The sequence below is a fragment of the Panthera leo genome, chromosome E1 (assembly GCF_018350215.1).
Source record: "Panthera leo isolate Ple1 chromosome E1, P.leo_Ple1_pat1.1, whole genome shotgun sequence".
NCBI lineage: Eukaryota > Metazoa > Chordata > Mammalia > Carnivora > Felidae > Panthera > Panthera leo.
In genome coordinates, this window is record NC_056692.1 from 46457749 (window position 1) to 46478247 (window position 20499).

The window sequence follows — 20499 nt, forward strand, 5'->3', positions numbered from 1 at the left end:
ATCTCACGGTCTGTGAGTTCGAGCCCCGCATCGGGCTCTGTGCTGACGGCTTGGAGCCTGGAGCCTGCTTCCGATTCTGTGTCTCCCTCTCTCTCTGCCCCTCCCCCGTTCATGCTCTGTCTCACTGTGTCTCAAAAATAAATAAACATTTAAATAAAAAAATTGGACACTTAACCAAATGAGCCACCCAGGCGCCCCTAATCCATAGCTTTTAAATAAAAACATAATTTTTCAAAGGCGGTATCTCAAAACATACCACTGCAAAAATATGGGTCTCCTTCAAACGGTGACATTTATTTCAAAGTAAATTGTTTGCTAATCCATAAAACGTTGACAGACCTCGAATATCTGATAAAAATTTGGTAGATATAGCTCATCCCAGGGCCTCGGCTACATTATTTCCTTTGGTGGCAGAAAGCAGAAAACAGGCTTGGAGAATGAGCTCTGGCTTAGTGGACCCAACTTTCGGGTTTCCTCTGAACTACTTAACAGGGTTCTGTGGCTGAGGCTCCGGGTTTCTGAAATCGTACCTAAGATGTTATGCCTGTCTGATCGTAACACGTACTTTCCTGGGATGAGGGTCCATAGCTTTCATCAGATTCTCGAAAGAGGATCCTGACCCAAATGAAATTCAGAACCTCTGTTCTGCCCTGAGCTTTGAGACTCGTGTGAAACACACACCAGATGATACCACACGTTTACCTGAAACTCCTGTTCCAGTTTCTTCTCTATCCAGTCTGTCACATGAACTAGAGTCACTTCTCTCTCTCCAAGTTTTGGCCGAGCTTTCAGCTCTACATATGGTGGCTTCCGGAAACCATACCTTTTTGGAGAAGACAAGTAGCAAACAACTGCATTGAGAGGCAGACAAGGAAGTAGACAAGTACCAACAGCAAACATTCTTCATGTACCCAGGGCTTCTCCCCATGTGAATGTTCTCTTACTCTGAACACCCCCTCTAAAAATGATTCAAGGCAGCAAATAGGAATTGCGAGCTCCCACGTCCCTGGACCAAGTGTAGGGCTGTGATGATCTGAGAACAGTTCTGACAAACTGGGAGAGCCAGGAAGCACCACTGGAAAAGTCTGTGACCTGGGCGTTGTTTTCTGGTCTTTTGCTTCTCCTGAAATGGCAAGGATCTCTTTTGTTTCTGTTTTAATAAAGACAGTGTATGTGCATTACAAAACCCAAAATATACATATGTATTAAGTAGAAAGTGAAAGATACTGCCTCTCTCAGAATCTTATCCCCAAGACAGGACCACTGAGAGAAGCGGGGTCAATTTCCCCCATACTCTTAATATGCATATGTAAACAGAGAACATTCTATAACCTGCTTTTTCATTCCATCCTCTACAGCATGCTTATTCAGGCTTCCCAGTGGAGCTGACTGGCACTCACACTGTTGGTAAAGGATCCAGACAAGAGGCTGTGTGTTATCAAACTACCTAAAAACTTCCACCTGGCATGGACCAATGTTTTAAAAACTACAACAAAAACATCAAATTGCTATAAACATATCTAAACACTCTCAAGATCTATACTTATCTGTGGATTAATAACAAATGTACTGGGTAGCACTATCGCAGAAGCCTTTAATTGCATCTTCCACTGAGCAGTGGCATCTGTAACCGATACATCTTAAAGCATGAAATTATGTAAGTGAAGGTATGTTGTATCAACTCTTACTATTAAAAAATTTTTTTCTTAGGTTTGGAAGACTGTACAGTAAGATATTAACAGTGGTTATGTTGGGATGATAAGATTATAGGCTTTTTTACCCCTCTCTTTTTTTTTTTTTTCATTTGTTCCTTTTTTTTTTTTTTTTTTTTTTTTTTACAATGGAATATTACTCTCTAGAAATAAAATCTAGGGGTGCCTGGGCAGCTCAGTCAGTTAAGCATCCAACTCTTGATTTTGCCTCAGGTCATGACCTCATGGTAGTGAGATCGAGTCCTGTATTGGGCTCATGCACGGAGTGCAGAGGCTGCTTGGGATTCTCTCTCTCCTGTCTCTGCCCCTCCCCTGCTCATGGGTGTGCTCTCTCTCTCTCTCTGTGTCAAAATAAAGAAATACACTTAAAAAATTATTTAAAAATAAAACCTAAAAAGGTATTTTAAAGTTTTTACTGGGCAATACCAGCATCCTCATCAAATGGTCAATTCAAAAAATTTTCTGATAAATCTTTAAAATTTTTTTTTAATGTTTATTTATTTTTGAGAGACAGAGAGACAGAGTGTGAGCAGGGGAGGAGCACAGAGAGAGGAAGACACAGAATCCAAAGTGGGCTCCAGGCTCTGAGCTGTCAGCACAGAGCCCAACGCGGGTCTCAAACTCGAGAACTGCGAGATCGTGACCTGAGCCAAAGTCAGAGGCTCAAGCGACTGAGCCACCCAGGCGCCCCCAGAATGTCAATTTTAAACTGGAGTTCACAGATAGTGATGTTCTTCTGCTGGATCCATGAATAGGACATTTCACCGGTTCTCAATCCTGGCTTAGTTCTCCATGCTATGGATCCTGGGGGCTGGGTGCATCTCCGTTTTTAACAAGTCTCCAGGTGACTGTGATGTGCAGTTTGATTTGAGGGCCACTAGTTCATTCGATGACAACTCCTCGGATAGACCTCCTCCCACGGTAACCAAGTGCATAGGTTCTGACTCCTTAACACCTCGCTCTAACCCAGGGAGCCTTCCCTAAGCACCTCAGCCTCTGCGGAACGCGTGATCCCCCTCTGTAAAGCAGGGATAACAGTGGTACCTATCTCCGCAGGATGTTGTGAGGCACTTACACCCCAGGCCAGGCAGAGAGTTAAGAGCTCTACAGAGGGCAGCTCTTCTAACTGGTGGAAAGAACTGGCTTTAGAGAGGAGGAAGACCGAGAATAGAAACATGTGAAGATGAAGCTTTAAATGTGAATGAACCGTTCACAGAAGAAAGGAGAATTGGATTTGTGACAAACATTAAGGTTCCATGAAAAACGTGTGTAAGTGCTTCTGCCCAGAGGGCACTTTCCACAATGTCAAGGGTACGCAGGCTGGATTTTTATGGCCACGCAACAGGTTGTACGCACCATATTCGGTCAGTCGGGGGAGGTGGAATGTTGACCGCCAGGGTTCCTCTACATTCTTGCACTTCCACAGTGAGCAGCAGGGGGGTATTGGAGACTTCTTCAATCTTCTTTTTAATGAACTCTGTCTCTGTTGCTTTTTGGAAATATTTTGACTTGGTAATTTTATCAACAAACCTCATAATCTTGCTTGTTCGATGACCCCCAACATACCTTTAAATGAAGGACACAGATGTTAGTATAAATTTTGCTCCTTCATACACAAAACCTCTGTGGTTCTTCGTTCACCTTACTCTAGACCAGAGTTTCCAAACCTAAGCACTACTGACATTTTGGACTAGGTAATTCTTTGTGGTGGGGGCTGTCCTATGCACCATACAATGTTTAGCAGCACCCTGGTCTGAGCCTTCTAGGTGCCAACAGCATGTTTCCCCCAGTCATGATAATAAAAATTGCCTCCAGACATCGCTAAATGTCCCCTCGTGGGCAAAACAACCACCAGTGGAGAAACCACTACATTAGGGAAGGTGTAGACATCAGACAGGACCCAAGTCTTGACCAATGGAGAGACAAAGTTCTTGCAGTGCAGAGAAGGCATCCCACCTGTCCTCCTTAACAGCCCTCAACTACTGAACATAAATCCCGAGTTCTCCTAGAGAAACTTCCCCATGTCTACACAGCAAATAGGAAATCGTGCTGCATCTGACAGGGAAATAAAACACAGTCATTAATTGATTGTCTTTTAGGTGATGGCATACCAACTTTCAGTGGCAACTACTTTTCAAAGGGCTTAGAACTTTTTTCTAAAGAAAAATGTTACCTCAGGTGGCATGCTAGAAGGCCACGAAGCAAGCTTTTGTATCAAGTCCTATCAACCATAGGATTGCCCTAAGGAAAGAGGGTATTTGCTTTTTAAAATCCTCTGGAGTTCCAGAGTGCCAGGAAGAGTATGTGTATATGTGTAGGGAAAAGCAGTCATTCTTAAGGTCAAGAGGGTAGATTTTAAATAATGAACTCAAGTGTTAGTATCGACCCTTCCAACGTCTGGATTCTCTCCATCTTCTGTAGGATCTCAAAAGTGAACAGGTTGATATTTTCTTACAAATGCTTCTGAATCTCTGGTTTCTTTATAATCTTAGTTGCTTCAACTCACTTCGAATAATTAAAAGATTCTTACAGAGAAGCTGTTTAAGCACTCTTATTATTCCACAGTCCAAGTTACAGGCAAAGGGAGCCCCGAAAATGAAGTCCATGACCCAAAAGATCAGCTAAGCAGCCCACGTCTTCAAAATTCACCAAAGAAATCACCCAAATGTTCCAGCCTCGTAGGAACCAGCAGCTCAATGAGCAAGTATGACCCAACTGAGGGCAGCGATGCTCTCCATCGGGCACTAGGGGGAGGTGTTGTGTAAGCTCCTTGCACTAAACACGCCTTTCAATGCTCTATTAATAATTTTCTTCACTGGCCCAAGAAAGCCATGTTGATGGGGATCTTCTTAGCTAAGGAAAGAATACTTGGGTCTTTCTGCTTTGGGGGCTGGAGTTTTAAGCACCGACTCTGGGTTCTTAATGTAAAAGTCACTCACTCAACACGGAGGAAGAAGAAAGATTATATAGGACACCCAAGTTGGTGCCCTGAGCCCTGGAGCCCTGGAAGCTGGATCCACTCACCCTTCAGCCCCTGGGAGGAGCGGTTTGTCTCCCGCGCTGGGCTCTGGAGCGTCGTCTTCATCAGAGGAGCCAGCACTGGAGGACTCCTCATCACTGTCCGCCAGACAGTACGCCCTGGGCCTGCAACTGATCAGGGCAGAGTCACCACCGTAGCCTGCCCTTCAGGCTCTGCTTAGAAAGAGAACACACATGCTCCACCGCCATCACCGCTAACATGTCCTCATTCTCCCAACCCACCCAGAAAAGAAGAGGCTGGATCCAAGAGCCCTCGGGTTGGTCAGGTTACCCGGAGACTCTTCAGTGCCAAGTGCCCTGAGAGCAGCACAGGACTTGGGCCTCAAGAGTTCCATTCTGTGCATGCGTCCGGACAGGTGGTGGGAGCGTGAGGCCGTCCACACAAAATGCAGTGATCTCATCGACAGTGCAGCAGTAGCCAAGTGGCGGGGCGGGGGGCGGGGGGATGGATGGAAAGCACGATGGTTGCAAGGGTGAGGTGACAGCTGATGTTGGCGACATAACCTCCTCTCACACATGACGGGATGACGGGGATGTTTAGGCAAGTCCCTGGGCTCTGCCTGAGTTCAGTGACTCTGATACTTTCTGCCCTAGTTACCTCCAGATTAGTTTTGACTCCAGACTCCTTCCTAGTGAAATTATGTGTCTTATCCCATACCTGCTCTAGCTCCTAAAGGCCACAGAAAAAGCCAACAATCGCAAGGGACAAACCTCAAGGGACTCTAGGAAACAACCGACAGGACAGCCTAGGAAGTTTCCCGGAGAAATACAAATTTAAAAACCATTTAAAAAAAGAAAGTGATACAAAGCCTCGTCAGTGAGCAACATTCCCCGTTAATCTTTCCAGGGATACTCAAGTTTCCAGAGGCATGGGGGTTACTAGATCACCAGCAGTGGCGAGGGCCACTCCAATGGCACTAGGTGGGGGTTCTTGGCCGGGATTCGGCCCCACAAAAGGCAGCTCCCTCCCTGGATGGCGGCTTTGCTTCAGAGAGGCAGACAGGTAGGGCCCACCTCTGAGGCTCGGACACTTGATTGGGATGAAGCCAATGAGGGACAGAGTAGTCTCTGAACACTACTAAGCAACCAAATGGTCACAAAGCAGAGCCTTACATTTCTGATAAGGACAAAATTACTGGGAAGGCAGCAGAGCTTAGGTCCAATCCCTACAGGTGTGATCCCTACGGGGTTTCCCTCCGATGCTCACAGGGGGCAGTCATCTCCTGGCCAAAAGCGGCCAAGGGCACCCAAGGGCAGAGCACACACGCTCGTGCAGACTTGAAGGCCCAGCAGAGGCCCCAGCTAGAATGGTGGAGCTGAAATCTCCACCCTGTGAAACAGGAGCCTGACTGTAAGAGGACCTCACAAGTGTCCTCCCTGGCAGGACACCCGGATCCTCCCCGACCCCAGCTCTGAAACATTAGAGCCAGCCGTTCCACCAACAGGCTTGCGTACAGTTAAAGGGAAACTCCCTGTGCACGTACAAAAGCCTCTTGTCCCTGACCATGGAGACAATACCTAACTGACTCTTTCTTCCTCCTTCCGTTAGAGTCCTGGCTAGTCCGGGAAATGCTATGGGTGTTCACTGGTCGCAAAGCCATTTCAGAGCTTTCCCTGGTTAGGCAGTCCTCACAGAGATCTTCTTTTATATAAAATGTGCACAGCAAAATATTAGTCCCAAGAAAGCCTATAAATTGGGTCTTGAGATGAGGAAAGTCAGGGAGGCAAGTCCCCAAGATAACACAACCATCTGAGAAACCCATCTCACTTGTCCATCGGTACGAGGACTGCTTCCTGGCTCTAGATGTGCCCTCAGGCGAGGAGTCTGTGTCCCGCCAGCGCAGGTAGCCTGCTCCCCCTCCACGCAGCACAAAAAGCTGCCTCAAGATCTGTGACCGCAGCGAAACCTGCTGAGCCACCAGCCCCTCCTGTTCCCCACTGGTATCTGTCATCTGGCAGCCTCCAGCCCTGAGGCAAAAGAGGCCAAAGGCTGAGCACTGCAGAGAGCTCTCGGGTTCCCAAATTAATCCTCCGCAGGACAGAGAACAGGATAAATTTTGCGGCTTGAAGTGAATAATTTAGACAGTGCCATATCAGTACAAGTGGATCAGATGACATAAAATTCTGATTTTGACCAAACGGTTACCCCAATGTGGCACCCAATCCTTACTAACTAAACATGTAACTGTTTGGCTCATATTTAGTTTTATAACTCAACATGAATTTTATGATCTCGTGATGTCAGCATGAACTTCAGAGAAAGATACACTGCACATTCTTATATAAGATGTGCTGGGGGGGCACCTGGGTGGCTCAGTCGGTTCAGTGTTTGGCTTCAGCTCAGGTCATGATCTCGCAGTCCGTGGTTCGAGCCCCGTGTCAGGCTCTGTGCTGACATCTCTGGGCCTGGAGCCTGCTTTGGGTTCTCTGCCCCTCCCCCACTCATGCTCGGTCTCTCTCAAAAATAAACATTGAAAAAAAAAAAATGAAAAGATGTGCCGGAACGTTAATAAGCCTAGTTTTTTTAAAACACACCTTAGAATCCAGATGAGTATGACATCCTTTCAAAGAGCCGCCTTAAAGGGCTAATTCTAGTTTTGCTGCCTCTGCTAAAAATCTTTGGATACGTGCTTGGAGCCAGACACATAAGAAAAAATGAATTATTTTATCACTGATACTCTATCTTGGACCAAACATCTTATTTCTTGGTCTCAAGATCACCATCACCCCTGAACAACTTCTAGCAATTTCTCTAAGATCCAATCCATCTACAAAGCAGGATGATTCGCTGATACTCAGAACAGTTAAAAGAATGTCACAGGCTCTGGAGGCAGTCCTAAAAGGCAGCTTCCAAAGAATGCTTTAAGTGAAGGCTGCATAGTTACATTAAGCAGCCCAGTGAGGTGGCCACGCACGGGAGAACGTGTTCACTTTCTCTAAGTGAAATCAGCACCATGCATCTGCCACAGACACACGCGTGCACACACCCTCCCAGCTAGACCGAGTCACAGTGTGGGCTGCAGGCACTCGGCTCCCAAAACACAGGGGCTTCGGGGTGGTGGTGGTCCGGGCTACGCTGTGGACTAGTGACCCAATATGGAGGTCACAGGGGCCTCCCTATGGGGACTTGCACACCGGACCCAGGCTGCAAGGGTAACGCATGAACAGGTTGAGTGCCTTACAGGACATGCCCTACTCCAAAGCCACGGTTCCGTTAGACAGCGGCCAACATGTAGGATGTTTCCCTTACTGACTCGCTCTGGTCCTCTTCAGGTCGAATACAGTTATGGCCGCTCAGCTAGCTACCTGAATTCCACTTTGAGCACATTATCGCCCAGAGTTATGTTAATGACAGTGTGCCACAGGATGGCTATTTGGGAAATCAAGACTGAAGGAAAAATGCCTAAAAATATAAAGTATACACATATTTCAAAGAGAAAGGGCTTCACTAGAATAAAGCCACGCAGATTTCAATTTCTCACTGTCATCCTCAGGGTAATAATGTGAGGACATGAACAAACGTGCTACCAGTAAGGAGGACTTCCCACAGGTTGAGCAGCATCTTCTAGAGACTCCCCCGGGGGCACAATCACTTGCACACTTGAAGGGGGACCGAAGAAGGCGGTGAAACAAAGCAGAGGCCCCGCCAGAGCCTAATCTCTGGAGAGATTCACTGTGGAGGGAAACGTCGGTACCAAAGATCGCGTGCTCAACAGTAGCTACCACGTACACTGACGTCCGTCTCTCCTCGGTATTTAGACTCAGGGTGATTCCAATATGCTCATGACTGAGGAAGTGAAGAAGTGGACTCTAGAATCACTTGTGGGATTAGGTTCTTAGTTATGGATGGGCTTTCAGAGGCTCCCAGTGCACTCAGAAATTGTGAGCCAGATGGAGTGGGCATTTTCAGGGAGAAGGATCCAGAGCTCTCAGATTCCCCAAAAGGGGTCCTTTATGTAAAAAAGAAAAGGCTAAAGGTCCATTTTTCCAGGCCTTTTTCTCCCAAATGAAGCACTTTTGGGAATGCGTGTTTTCCTTGCCTTTAAAATTAAATGACAGCCCATTACACGTCAGCATATTTAACACCCTCACAGGAAGAAGCAAAACATTTATCCCAGTCTCTACTAGGAAAAAAAAAAAAGGTACTTTCTAAGTATATTACAGACAAATACCATCGTATTCCCGGAGCAGAGGAGATTTTTCATGCAGTCTAGTGAAACACTGCTTACTCAGAAACAGGTCCGCCTGTTCAGCCAGGGCTTATGAACTTGAGATTGTGCCAAGAGAGCCACGTGAGTAACAGCACTCATGGAATACCTAAGTGGCCAGGATCTCAGGGACTTGGATGTATTGGGGTCTCATCTGCTGCCCAAGACCTCCCTTTCTATTGGAGTCCCAGCAGCTCTGTGCTGGGCACAGGGCTGTGTCCAGAACAGGCTCCTTCCACAAGGTTCTGACTGAAGTTTGCTCTGTCCTGCTCCTGTGTAGTTAGACCTCATTTTCAAGGTTGCTTCTGCCCAGAGTCTGCTTCATCTCATAGGCTGGATGGCTGATAGTGCAGCTGTGCAGGGCAGTGGGGTGGGGGCATCCAGGCACAGGAAGTTGAGTCTGATTGGATCAAACGCCCAGCAACTCAAATCAGGGAAGTTGGCAAGATTTTCCCTCCCAGGAAAGCCTCTTAAATACCCTGACCTCAATCCTCTCAGGTCTATAAACTGAGCCTCTACGTCCAGGAACATGTTAAGGACAAGCTTCCTAGTGGTGTCACACGAGACCAAACAAGACTCAGCACCTACAGGGCATGAAATGCTACATGGAGAGTTAATAAACACCACTCACCAGAAAATACAATCCACAGATTGCCGAATCCAAATACATTTTAACAAATAGCAGAAAAATGAAAGGAAAATAGCACAGATACAGGTTAGATTGCATACGGCAGGGGAAACTTTCCAATCATTAAAATAGGAACATTTCATTAAGTAACCTGGATAAATCAGAGTAGGTAAAAGCACATTCTCAAATGCAAGACCCCCCCCCCCATCTACTGTTACCACATGTATGAATACAATCATTAGGTCAGCATCATAACTGAACAAAAATCTAAGAGTCTGTGTCTCATATTCAGACCCTGACAAGGTGGGTCCTTGTGGGGTTTTCCTGTCATCGTACTGTCAATTCCACACCAAAGGTGTAAAGAGATGAGAAATAGACTCCACTTAGCATTTTTAGTTTGGTAAAAACAATAATCAAATTTACATTTTCAGTCAGAAGCAGTCATTTTTAAGGGGTATGGAAATGTACAAGTTCCAGCTTATCCATTCTAGGCATCTAAGGAAAAAATAAATCAACCTTCATTAACTATCGCACAGATTTGAAATATTTACTCAATCAGACAAACTGGGCAGCAGATGCAGCGTCTTCTACAAAGAGAGGAATTTACTACTAAGCAAATCAATGTTGTATTATTTAGAGAAAATACATCCCAAAACACTTTAGGAGCACCCTCTTGGCTACAAAATCAATTATCTTATTATAAATAATTCTGACTTTGTGATTACAGCAGATAGACCCCCCAGGGACCTTCGCATTGCCCACACATTGCTGTTTGTGGGTGGAAGGAGGACGTTTCCAAACGATTCCCTTCACAGAACATTTTATTGTGCAGATGAACCTGCCCCGCCGGTCTGAGTCAGTGATGCTTTCTGGATAATCGATGCTGTGTCCCCCAATGGCAGCACTGAGGCCAAAAGGTGCTGAGCAGAGGTGGGGACTCACAGCTTTTGGGGGACGAAACTACGGAACCATTCCCTGAAATCCTCTGTGGTCCAAAAGCAATCTCGTGGAAGCTCACCCAACATAACATCTGAGGCCACTACACATCAAAGCTGCTTCTCAAATGCTAGAGGGAGAGGTTGGTTCCCCAGGGTTGGATTAGTAAATCCATATGGCCCCTTACCCTTCTTTGCCAATTTCTCCAACCTTCAGGGCTTCAACAAGAGGCTCTTTCCCCAGTTTGGTCAAATTCATTTTGGTCTCGAGAGTCATCAGAAAGGACCCATTGTAGGACATTCCCAAATCGATCCAGAGTCCTGCAGAAAGGGCAAAAAACAGAAGGTTTTTTCCCCCCAGGAAAACAGGACTATCAACGACAGTATAAAAATTTATATCACATTGATGGGGCGCCTGGGTGGCTCAGTCGGTTAAGCATCCGACTTCGGCTCAGGTCATGATCTCACGGTCCATGAGTTCGAGCCCCGCGTCAGGCTCTGTGCTGACAGCTCAGAGCCTGGAGCCTGCTTTGGATTCTGTGTCTCCCTCTCTCTCTGCCCCTCCCCTGGCTCACGCTCTCTGTCTCAAAAATAAATAAAACATTAAAAAAAGTTAAAAAAAATTTATATCACATTGAAAGTCTATAGATTTGTATCGCCTGTACTACTACTGCATGCAAGGGGAGGTCACGCGAAGAAAAGCTCCTGGAAATGGTTCAAGCGTTTGTCAGCTTGCCAACATGTAAATATCCAGTACAACGGTCACAGTGAGCTTAGCGAACCTGTCAGCATTGGAAGGATCCAGTCCTCTGGGTTCTTCTCACATTTAGTAAGAAAATACACTCCCAACAGGAGATGGCTTGACCCAGGCAAAGCCAGGAGAAAGTCTGCTGATTCCCAGCCAGTTATGAGGTGGAAGAGAGGGGCTATTCTTTTTTTTTTTTTTTTTATGTTTATTTATTTTTGAGAGAGAGAGAGAGAGAGAGAGAGAGAGAGAGAGAGAGAATCCAAAGCAGGCTCTAGGCTCTGAGCTATCAGCAAAAAGCCCAACACGGGGCTCGAACCCATGAACTGTAAGATCATGACCTGCGCTGAAGTTGGACACTTAGTCGACTGAGCCACCCAGGCACCCCAAAGCTGGGCTATTCTTTAAAGACACATGTGAGAACCACTGTCTTGAAATTATCTCATGTTGGTGGGACAGTGGAGCACAGAAAATGCTCCAGATTGAGCTCAGTATGATAAAGATAGGGACAAAAACTTTTAGCACCCTTTTCTCTCTGGAAATTGCCTAGTAATGGAAATAAAATAATTAATGTTCAAGCCCCAGAATTATCCAGATAAAGTGGGGTAACCACTTTGTACCCTAGTTTACAATACCACTGTCAATGAGATCATATCTAAGTTTGTGGAATGTCACTGGGATGGCCCACCAACAGAAGTGGTCACTGACCAGAAGTCTAAAATGCAAACAGGGATCATCTCATGACCTTCTACACCAGGATTCTGTGATTTGGCAATAGAACATGCTAGGCTGTGATTTTTCAGCTCAGGATTCTGTAACACTTCACGGACTTTCAATCAAAATGTGATCCTTCATGTGGGTGTTTAAATGTTAATAAACTTTATAGATCCTCATTAGACACATGACAACATCTGAAAGGAAGCAGGAAACTAATCTAAAACCATTGTTCACACACAGCAGCATTTTCAAGCAATTACAGTAAATAACTTATCCCCTATTTGGCCACCATTTCAGATAAAAGCTTTGCTTAACCTCAAGAAGCACTAATGGTATAATTCTTCACTAAAGGCAGAATAATTTCCATTTTGTCTTCAACAAATTCTTTTCATCATAATTGAAGGTAATTATTTCCCATGAATGACATTAAGTGATATGCAGATCAACTGTGACTGTCTTGTTTGTCGCAACTCACAAAACTGCATTATTTCTTGCTTATGTTAAGCAGTTAAAAATCATCAATTAGCTTGCTCTTCAAAGGTACTGTTACTGGAAACAAAGGGTACGTCTGCTTTTATAAAGACATTTAGTCAGAATCACTTCCAGGAGAAGGGAATAGGGCAAAAGGCTAGATATTAATAGGTTTTCAACTCAATATAGATAGAATATCAATAAAGAAGATATTTATTGCTGTATAATACCTCCACTTTTTTTTTTTTTAACTTGAGAATCGATACGAGTCAAACTACCTGGCTGCTGTATATATTCAGAAATAACTTCTTTTGAAAACCCTGGTCAGGCTTCCAATAAATATTAATAGCATATAGTGCCTCTGAAGATGGTCGTGTTAAAGGCATCAGAATTTTACTTCTTATAAAGTAGGTTTTGTTTGTTTCTTTAAATGAGGAGGTGTGACTATAGCTTAGTGCACTGCTGGCTTATGCCCCAATAACTGGGACATTCAGCCCAGTGATGTGTGGTCCAGAGCCCCCTCTGCTAGGAGCTGGGGTGGGGAAGGCAGAGGGAAGGCGCACATGGAGACCTGGCATGTTGACTGGGGCTTGAGTTCCACTGGAACTTTCTAGACCTCTGTTTACGGGCTTCCTAATGGGCACAAGGGGGCTGCGCTGCCTCTTCAGGGCAGGGCTATTATGTCCATCCCAGCTGGGGCTCTTCCCTCTCTCTGCTGTCGCCAGCCCACTTTGCTACTTCCATGACTCTATGCTCCAGCCTAGGTTCCCGCTGTTGCCATGGCAGACGGGGACCAGCCCAGAGAAAGCCACGGGGCCAATGGGGCACTAGGTAGGCAGAGAGTCCTGTCTGGGCTGGGGAGAGCACGAAGCATGGACATCTATCTGATGGAGCCTCTGCCTGAGGAGCAGGGTCTGTTTTCGTATCACTGTGTACGCCCCAATAGGGCCACCCACAGGGCCATGTTCAGCCCTGGTTCTCAGGGAGAATATGCAGGAGTCAAGATTGGCCTGAGAACTTTTAAAACCAGATATAAACTGCAGCCATTCCAACAGATTACTTTAATATGACATGCTTGCATTTAGATGAGGGGAAGACTATTTTAGCATTAGGTGCAAAGAAAAATCTTCTTCTGTGACAATGATTCAGCAAGCCAAAAAGCATCCTGAAAAGCCTGGAGCTCACACAACCTGGAGCTGAGACCACACGGTTACATAATGGGTGAGTCAGGATGCTCCTGCCAGTATGAGCGAAAGATGAAATGAACAGTTACTAGAAAGGCTGTCTTCTCGGTGCGGACAATCTGCGTCAACAATGTAAGGATGGGAGCACGCCCTGCTCCGTGACCGGGTCTCAAAGCTCACCAAGCTGAACACGACTAGCCCGGATGAATGCAGGTGCAGAGAGCTCTTTCTTTTGTGCTCTGGACAAACGTTAAGACCCTTTCGCGAGGCATTTCATTTAAAATGCTCCTCTCTACCAAAGCGTAAGAGACTCTTAAAAACTGAGAACAAACTGAGGGTTGATGGGGGGTGGGAGGGGAGGATGGGTGATGGGCATCGAGGAGGGCACCTGTTGGGATGAGCACTGGGTGTTGTATGGAAACCAATCTGACAATAAATTTCATATATTGAAAAAAAATAATAAGATAAAATAAAACAAAATGCTGCTCTCTATAACCGCCTGCTCTTAGCACTCGAGGACAAAAACCAAACGTTGAGCCGGACAATTCTGAAGCCTTTAAACAGGAGTATGGCAATCAGTGTACAGAGAGGTTCTCCAGAAAGGCCATGAAAACAAAGGGTCTCCTATTAGCCTGCTTGGGTCGCTATAACAAACGGCCATAAACTGGGTTGGCTTAACGACAGATACTTATTTCTCACCGTCCTGGAGGCTGGAAGTCCAAGATCAAGGTGCTGGCCAATTCAGTTCCTAGTGAGTTCCCAGTGAGAGCCCTCTTCCTGGCTCGCAGAAGGCCACCTTCTCACTGTGTCCTCACACGGCAGACACAGACAGCAAGCTAGCTGGCTGGTCTCTTCTCATAAGGGCACCGATGCCATCAGGAGGACCCTTCCCCCTCAGGACTTCATCTAAACCCGGTCACCTCCCCAAAGCCCCACCTCCAAATGTCAGTACATTGCAGGTTAGGGCTTCAACATTCGAAGTTGGAGGGGGGACGGGACAGGGGACACAAGCATTCAGTCTGTAACAGACCTCCCCCACGTAAGCGGTTCTCATGTGAAGAGTAGTAGCTGATGACTAACAAGTCCCTGTACCATTGGCACGTGATGCGGCAACATGGGGAACAAAATGGACAATGACGACTTCAGTCGGTTTTCATGCCAGCACCTGTGAGGAGCTCCGACGGCTGTTTTTCCGCTCTCCAGCTTCATGAGGGAAGGAGCAGTCACCATTGCCACTGCTCAGAAGGAGACTGAGGCAAAGGTCACAGCCTGCCCCACCGAAAATGTTCCTTGAGTTCTCAGTGCAAGATGTCAGAGCTGAAGCCACTGAGATGAATCCCTGCCCTCAGGCACCTTATGCCTGAAGACGGACAAAGACGGCCTAAGGCCACCTGGTGCAGACTGGCCGGAGGTGTCCTGGGAGACAAGCACGCCTTAGTGAGTGTCACCAGAGACAACTAGAATACGGGTCCTTTGGCCTCCTCCTGGTATTCTATTTGACAGACGCCATGGACACAGGAACAGTCTCACTGGGGCCACATAAATCTAGTAATTTCTCGGGGCGCCTGGGTGGCTTGGTCGGTTAAGCGTCCGACTTTGGCTCAGGTCATGATCTCACGGTCTGTGAGTTTGAGCCCCGCGTCGGGCTCTGTGCTGACAGCTCAGAGCCTGGAGCCTGCTTTGGATTCTGTGTCTCCCTCTCTCTCTGCCCCTCCCCTGCTCATGCTCTGTCTCTCTCTGTCTCAAAAATAAATAAATGTTAAAAAAAAAAAAATCTAGTAATTTCTCTCGGCAGCTCACGGTTTTGCCACTGTTAAAGTAACTAAAAGGCATCAGTCTCACTGGAGTAGGTTAAACAGGGCACCCGTTCCTTCGGCGGGGTTAGAAGAACCGAAAGCCGCGCTCACCTGAACTTGGCCCTTGTGTCATCTGCTCCTCTGTTTCCTGCTGATTTTAACTGTTACTGGTTGGTTTCCACTTTGAGAATCAACATTTGGCATCCAAAGAACAAACTTCTTAAAATGGAACATTTAATAATATATTACTAAGAACAGACGTTGGAGTTACAGGTTCTGAGAAAAGCACACCAGGGACTGTCTTGTTCCTGATGCCATACTGCTCACTCAAATACCACAGAAAACCAGCATTCCTTGTATCTGGGTGCGTCTCTTAGGACTGATGCCGCTCTGTCTACCTGTAACTGTTCTCGGAAACTGCTCCGCCTCTCAAGATTGATTGAATCAGTCTCCTCTCTTCCATCCCAACCAAATTCCACAAAATGGTATTTTTCTCCCTTTCCACAAAAAAGTAATTTTTCTTTCTGCAGCATGATCCGGTCAGAAAGTGTGGGCCCATTCCTGTCAGTGCTGAGCCCCACAGTCTGGCCCTGTCACTGTGCTCAACTCTGGGCTGCTGTTTTCCTGTATCTTCTTCTTCTTAATTTATTTTGAGAGAGTGAGAGTGTGCACGAGTGTGTGCAGGGAAGTGGCAGAGAGAAAGGCGGGGGATGGGGGGGAGGGAGAATTCCAAGCAGGCTCTGCACTGTCAGTCTAACAGGGGCTTGAACTCACAAATCGTGAGAACACGACCTGAGCTGAAATCGAGTCGGACGCTTAACAGACTGAGCCACCCAGGTGCCCCTCTCCTCTTGGTTCTTTTTTTTTTTTTTTTTAACGTTTTATTTATTTTTGAGACAGGGAGAGACAGAGCATGAACGGGGGAGGGTCAGAGAGAGGGAGACACAGAATCTGAAACAGGCTCCGGGCTCTGAGCTGTCAGCACAGAGCCCGACGCAGGGCTCGAACTCACAGACCGAGAGATCATGACCTGAGCCGAAGTCGGCCGCCCAACCGACTGAGCCACCCAGGCGCCCCTCTCCTCTAGGTTCTTAACAAGGGCGTAGTGGAAGGAATGGGCAGGTCACAGATCGGCTCTGGTTCCAGTTTTCTGCAACACTCAGTGGCAAAGTAACTTCGGTCCCAGCACCTGATAAAAGCACCAGGCACTAAAGGTCAAGGTCCGGAAGGCAAGTCGTAGATGGCAGATACCACCGGTCATGACCAAAGGCATTTCTGAAAACAGACAAGGTTTCTGTTCCTGTGGGACACAGTACTCTTGCCACAGAATCCAACACCTTCTGTCAAAGCTTATTGTTATTTGGGAATCTCGAAATAGATGGCACTCTGTCTGTGGTGGACGCTCAGTGCCTATTTGTAGGTTTAAATACATGCAGTCAAAGTCCTGAAGACAAATGAATTTGTGAGCCTGAGGGGTCAGAGCCCACATCCTCGGTTCATCCTGACATTGACTGACATGCCTGCAGGTGCTGCTCTGACCCTCCAGGGCATCTGACTGCCATGCGGCCTGAAGGAAGAAAGGAGACCCACACGTGGCCTTTTCAAGTCAGAGGTGCGTGTGGAGTGTGCAGGGGTCAGAGATGAAGCAGCAGGTGCACAGCCAGTTTCCAAGGGACAAGTCTTCCCCTCTTCCAGCCACCTGCAATGATGGGGAGCGAAGACGCCCCTGGGGAAGGTGGTCATTCAACCTGAGAAACTGGCTGTGTGTCCTGGGACTCAGACAGGATGATGGTGGTCGACATGTGATTTCATTCGGAGGAACTACAGACGTTGCTCCTTTTAGTGGCAAGGCCATGACAGCCGAGGATGGCCTTTTTCTTTCCGTGTATTCCTGTAAAATGGGTCAACTGGGCACCATAGCCACCTACACTCTAAACTCTCCCAGAGCAGCAGCAGCGAAGGCACCACTATCAATGGTAAAAATAATAGCCTGCACTTACCGCGCTCCCTTGGCATCACACCTTCCAGGTGCCTTCCATGCACTAACTCACTGAGTGCTAGACCAGCCTAGCCCATCAAGTCACAGTCTCCCCACTTCAGAGAGGGGTTAGCGAGGTTTACGGAAACTGCTCAAGGACAAGGAGCTGTGAATCCCAAAGCCCGGCCCCAGAGCTGTGCTCAGAACCACCGTTCATCGCTCATCCTGAGGACGGAGTGATCCAGTCAGCCTTGGCCCGAGTATCTGCACCCCCACCCCCCAGCCATTGTCTCCAACAAGTAAGTTAGGAAACAAAAAAGGAGGGGAAAAAGGGTGTGTGGGGGATTCCCCCAGAAGGTGCCCCATCTTTAGGGCTGTGGAAGCCTTCTTCATTGGGCTTGTATTTCCCCGGAAGGTGAGCTCTGCTTTCCAGAGTCCATTTTAGCCAGTCACTCTTGATTTTCATTTCCTTCAAAGTGAAGTTTCCCTTAGAGCAATGGAATCCAAAACAGCACATTTCCTTTACGTTTATGTCTGTTGTACCATCATCACAAGCATCCTTTGCAGACTTGGGAAAACCTAATTTGATCAAACTTTTAAAACCCAAAGGCTTTATGTCTTTTATCATTCCTTTCTTTCATAACATTTCCTTCCTTATTACATAAGCAGGCAGATGTCTAAAGCTTGCCCTGAAAGGAGTTAAGTGAGCCTCGAATGGATTAAAAACTGGCAAAGCTTTGATCTGGGTAGTGAAATGTCTTGCTCCAGAGGAAGAGGAAAGAGGCTTAGGCATTTGGTGAATTTCACTCAAAGCCTGACCAAGCTGCCCTGGGAAGCAGCAGAGTTCAAAGCTACGGGGACACTCCTTAGATACAGCAAAGCCCAGCTGTGGCCCTGCTTCTTTCTTGCTGGAAATTTCTATTAATTCAACAAAGGACAGAGATAACAGACTGCTAACACATTAGGAAATACAGCACGTACACGTATTATTTACTTTCTTTAAGCCTGAGGTGTATGTTAGCTGATCATTTACCAGCCTGTTACTAGTCAATTCCTCACAAAGCCAAGAGCAAAGGGGAGACCAGAGCCCACCAGAGCCAGAGGAAGACAGGCAGGCAGCCCTCATACACCGATGAGGTGGAGATCCTAGCTAGGTGCTCAACATATAAATAATGTACCTTTAAAATTTTCACATATAGTTAAAAGAACTCTAGCTAAACCGTTGTTTGCAAATTATCTTTTCTAGAATTACCCTTTGTGAACCACAAATTAACCAAACCCAGGAACACTCAGATTTACCAAAGTGTAGACATGATCAAGGGGTTACAGGTGATCTTAACATGCAGGTATTAGGTGGACTTTTGGACTTGTACATAACACTCTGGTCTATCTCTGAAATCCATGTAATACTAAAAACATGGAAATATGGGCTCACTGTAGGCTGAAATATTGCTAAAGAGATCATCAGAACTGCAATAATTGTAGGGCTAGAAAAAAAAATCTCTTTGTATTCACATCAAATGTATACAACACTGAAGATGATTTCATTAAATAAACTATTCAAGAGCCATCTGATACAGCTATAGAGAGACAAAAACAGATGCTATAAATTTACCAAACATTTACTTCAAAACAGATAATCACCCTCGGAAAGTTGTAATTATTTTCTCCCCACCTTGCTCCTGTGCCTTTGAGGAATAATGTCAATCTGGTTTAGGTGGAAAGAGGTGCATCTGGAAAGGAATACTACAGAAACGAAGTCGAACACTTCCACGATGGAGACATTTTCCCGGCCTGTTCATGGACTATTCTCGCCTACCTGGCTTGCGCCTCTGATTTCCCCCCATTCCTGTGTACTAAATTTTCCATCACGGTTCTTTTATTTTTTTTTTAATTTTTTAAACTTTTATTGTTTTTTTTTTTTTTTTTTTTAATTTTTTTTTCAACGTTTTTTATTTATTTTTGGGACAGAGAGAGACAGAGCATGAACGGGGGAGGGGCAGAGAGAGAGGGAGACACAGAATCGGAAACAGGCTCCAGGCTCCGAGCCATCAGCCCAGAGCCTGACGCGGGGCTCGAACTCACAGACCGCGAGATCGTGACCTGGCTGAAGTCGGACGCTTAACCGACTGCGCCACCCAGGCGCCCCAAACTTTTATTGTTTTTAATGTTTATTTATTTTTGAGTAAGAAAGATAGGGTGCAAGTGGGGGAGGGGCAGAGAGCGAGGGAGACACAGAATGTGAAGCCGGCTCCAGGCTCTAAGCTGTCAGCACAGGGCTGGATGTGGGGCTCGAACTCATGAGCCGTGAGATCATGACTTGAGCTGAAGTCAAGTCTGATGCTCAACCAACTGAGCCACCCAGGCACTCCTCCATCATGGTTCTTTTAAAATCACATGACACAAAATACGCACAAGTCTTTATGTCCATTTTTTTTTTTTTTTAAAGTAGGCTCCACACCCAGTGCAGAGCCCAACATGGGGCCCAAATCCACAACCGTGAGATCAAGGCCCAAGCCGAGATCAAGAGGCAGACGCTCAAATGACTAAGCCACCGAGGTGCCCCTTTTACATCATAATTTGATTTAAACTCTATACATCCTAATCAATTCTTTCTGCCCAACTCACAAGAGCAGGTGTAAATAAGGTGTCAGGAGCATGTCTTAAAAATCAAATCTGAGCACCCTCCCCCAGCAGAGAGAGATACTCTCAAAATATTGCTGACAACGCGTCTTCATTTTTTCAAATACTTACTGAGCGCCTACTAGGCGTGGGAAGGAACATCAAGATGTGAAACATGAAGGTCAAAGAATCTGCAACCTAGAAGCTGGGGCAACGCAAAGGTGCGAATACATATGAAGAATGGCAGCACCTGGGAAGGGATGAAAGCTGGGGCAGGTGCACGTTGGGGGCGAGCAGGGCTGAAAGCCCTCGCAAGGGCTGCAGCCATCCAGGGCAGGGGCTATTTTCTAAGTCACACAAATGCCCAGGCCCCACCAACTGGTACATGGGCATGTTTGGGCTGGGTGAGGACCTTCAAGGATCTGAGAGACTAGAAGAATTAGGATCTATTCCCTATCGGCTGA

General features: G+C 46.4%; 1 protein-coding gene across 5 annotated transcripts in view; it reads right to left on the bottom strand.

Moving 5' to 3' along the window:
* TEX2 (testis expressed 2) overlaps positions 1-20499 on the bottom strand; it is a 105473-nt gene that overhangs the window by 2733 nt on the left and 82241 nt on the right. For 4 of the 5 annotated variants that reach the window (XM_042917530.1, XM_042917533.1, XM_042917534.1 and 1 more), the window contains 4 exons: positions 10711-10843; positions 4737-4862; positions 3069-3278; positions 703-823 (listed from right to left, as the gene is read on the bottom strand). In XM_042917530.1, coding sequence (XP_042773464.1) covers positions 703-823; positions 3069-3278; positions 4737-4862; positions 10711-10843 — 590 coding nt within the window. Of the gene's footprint in view, positions 1-702; positions 824-3068; positions 3279-4736; positions 4863-10710; positions 10844-20499 lie in introns of those variants that run through there. The other variant, XM_042917535.1, reaches the window with a different exon arrangement.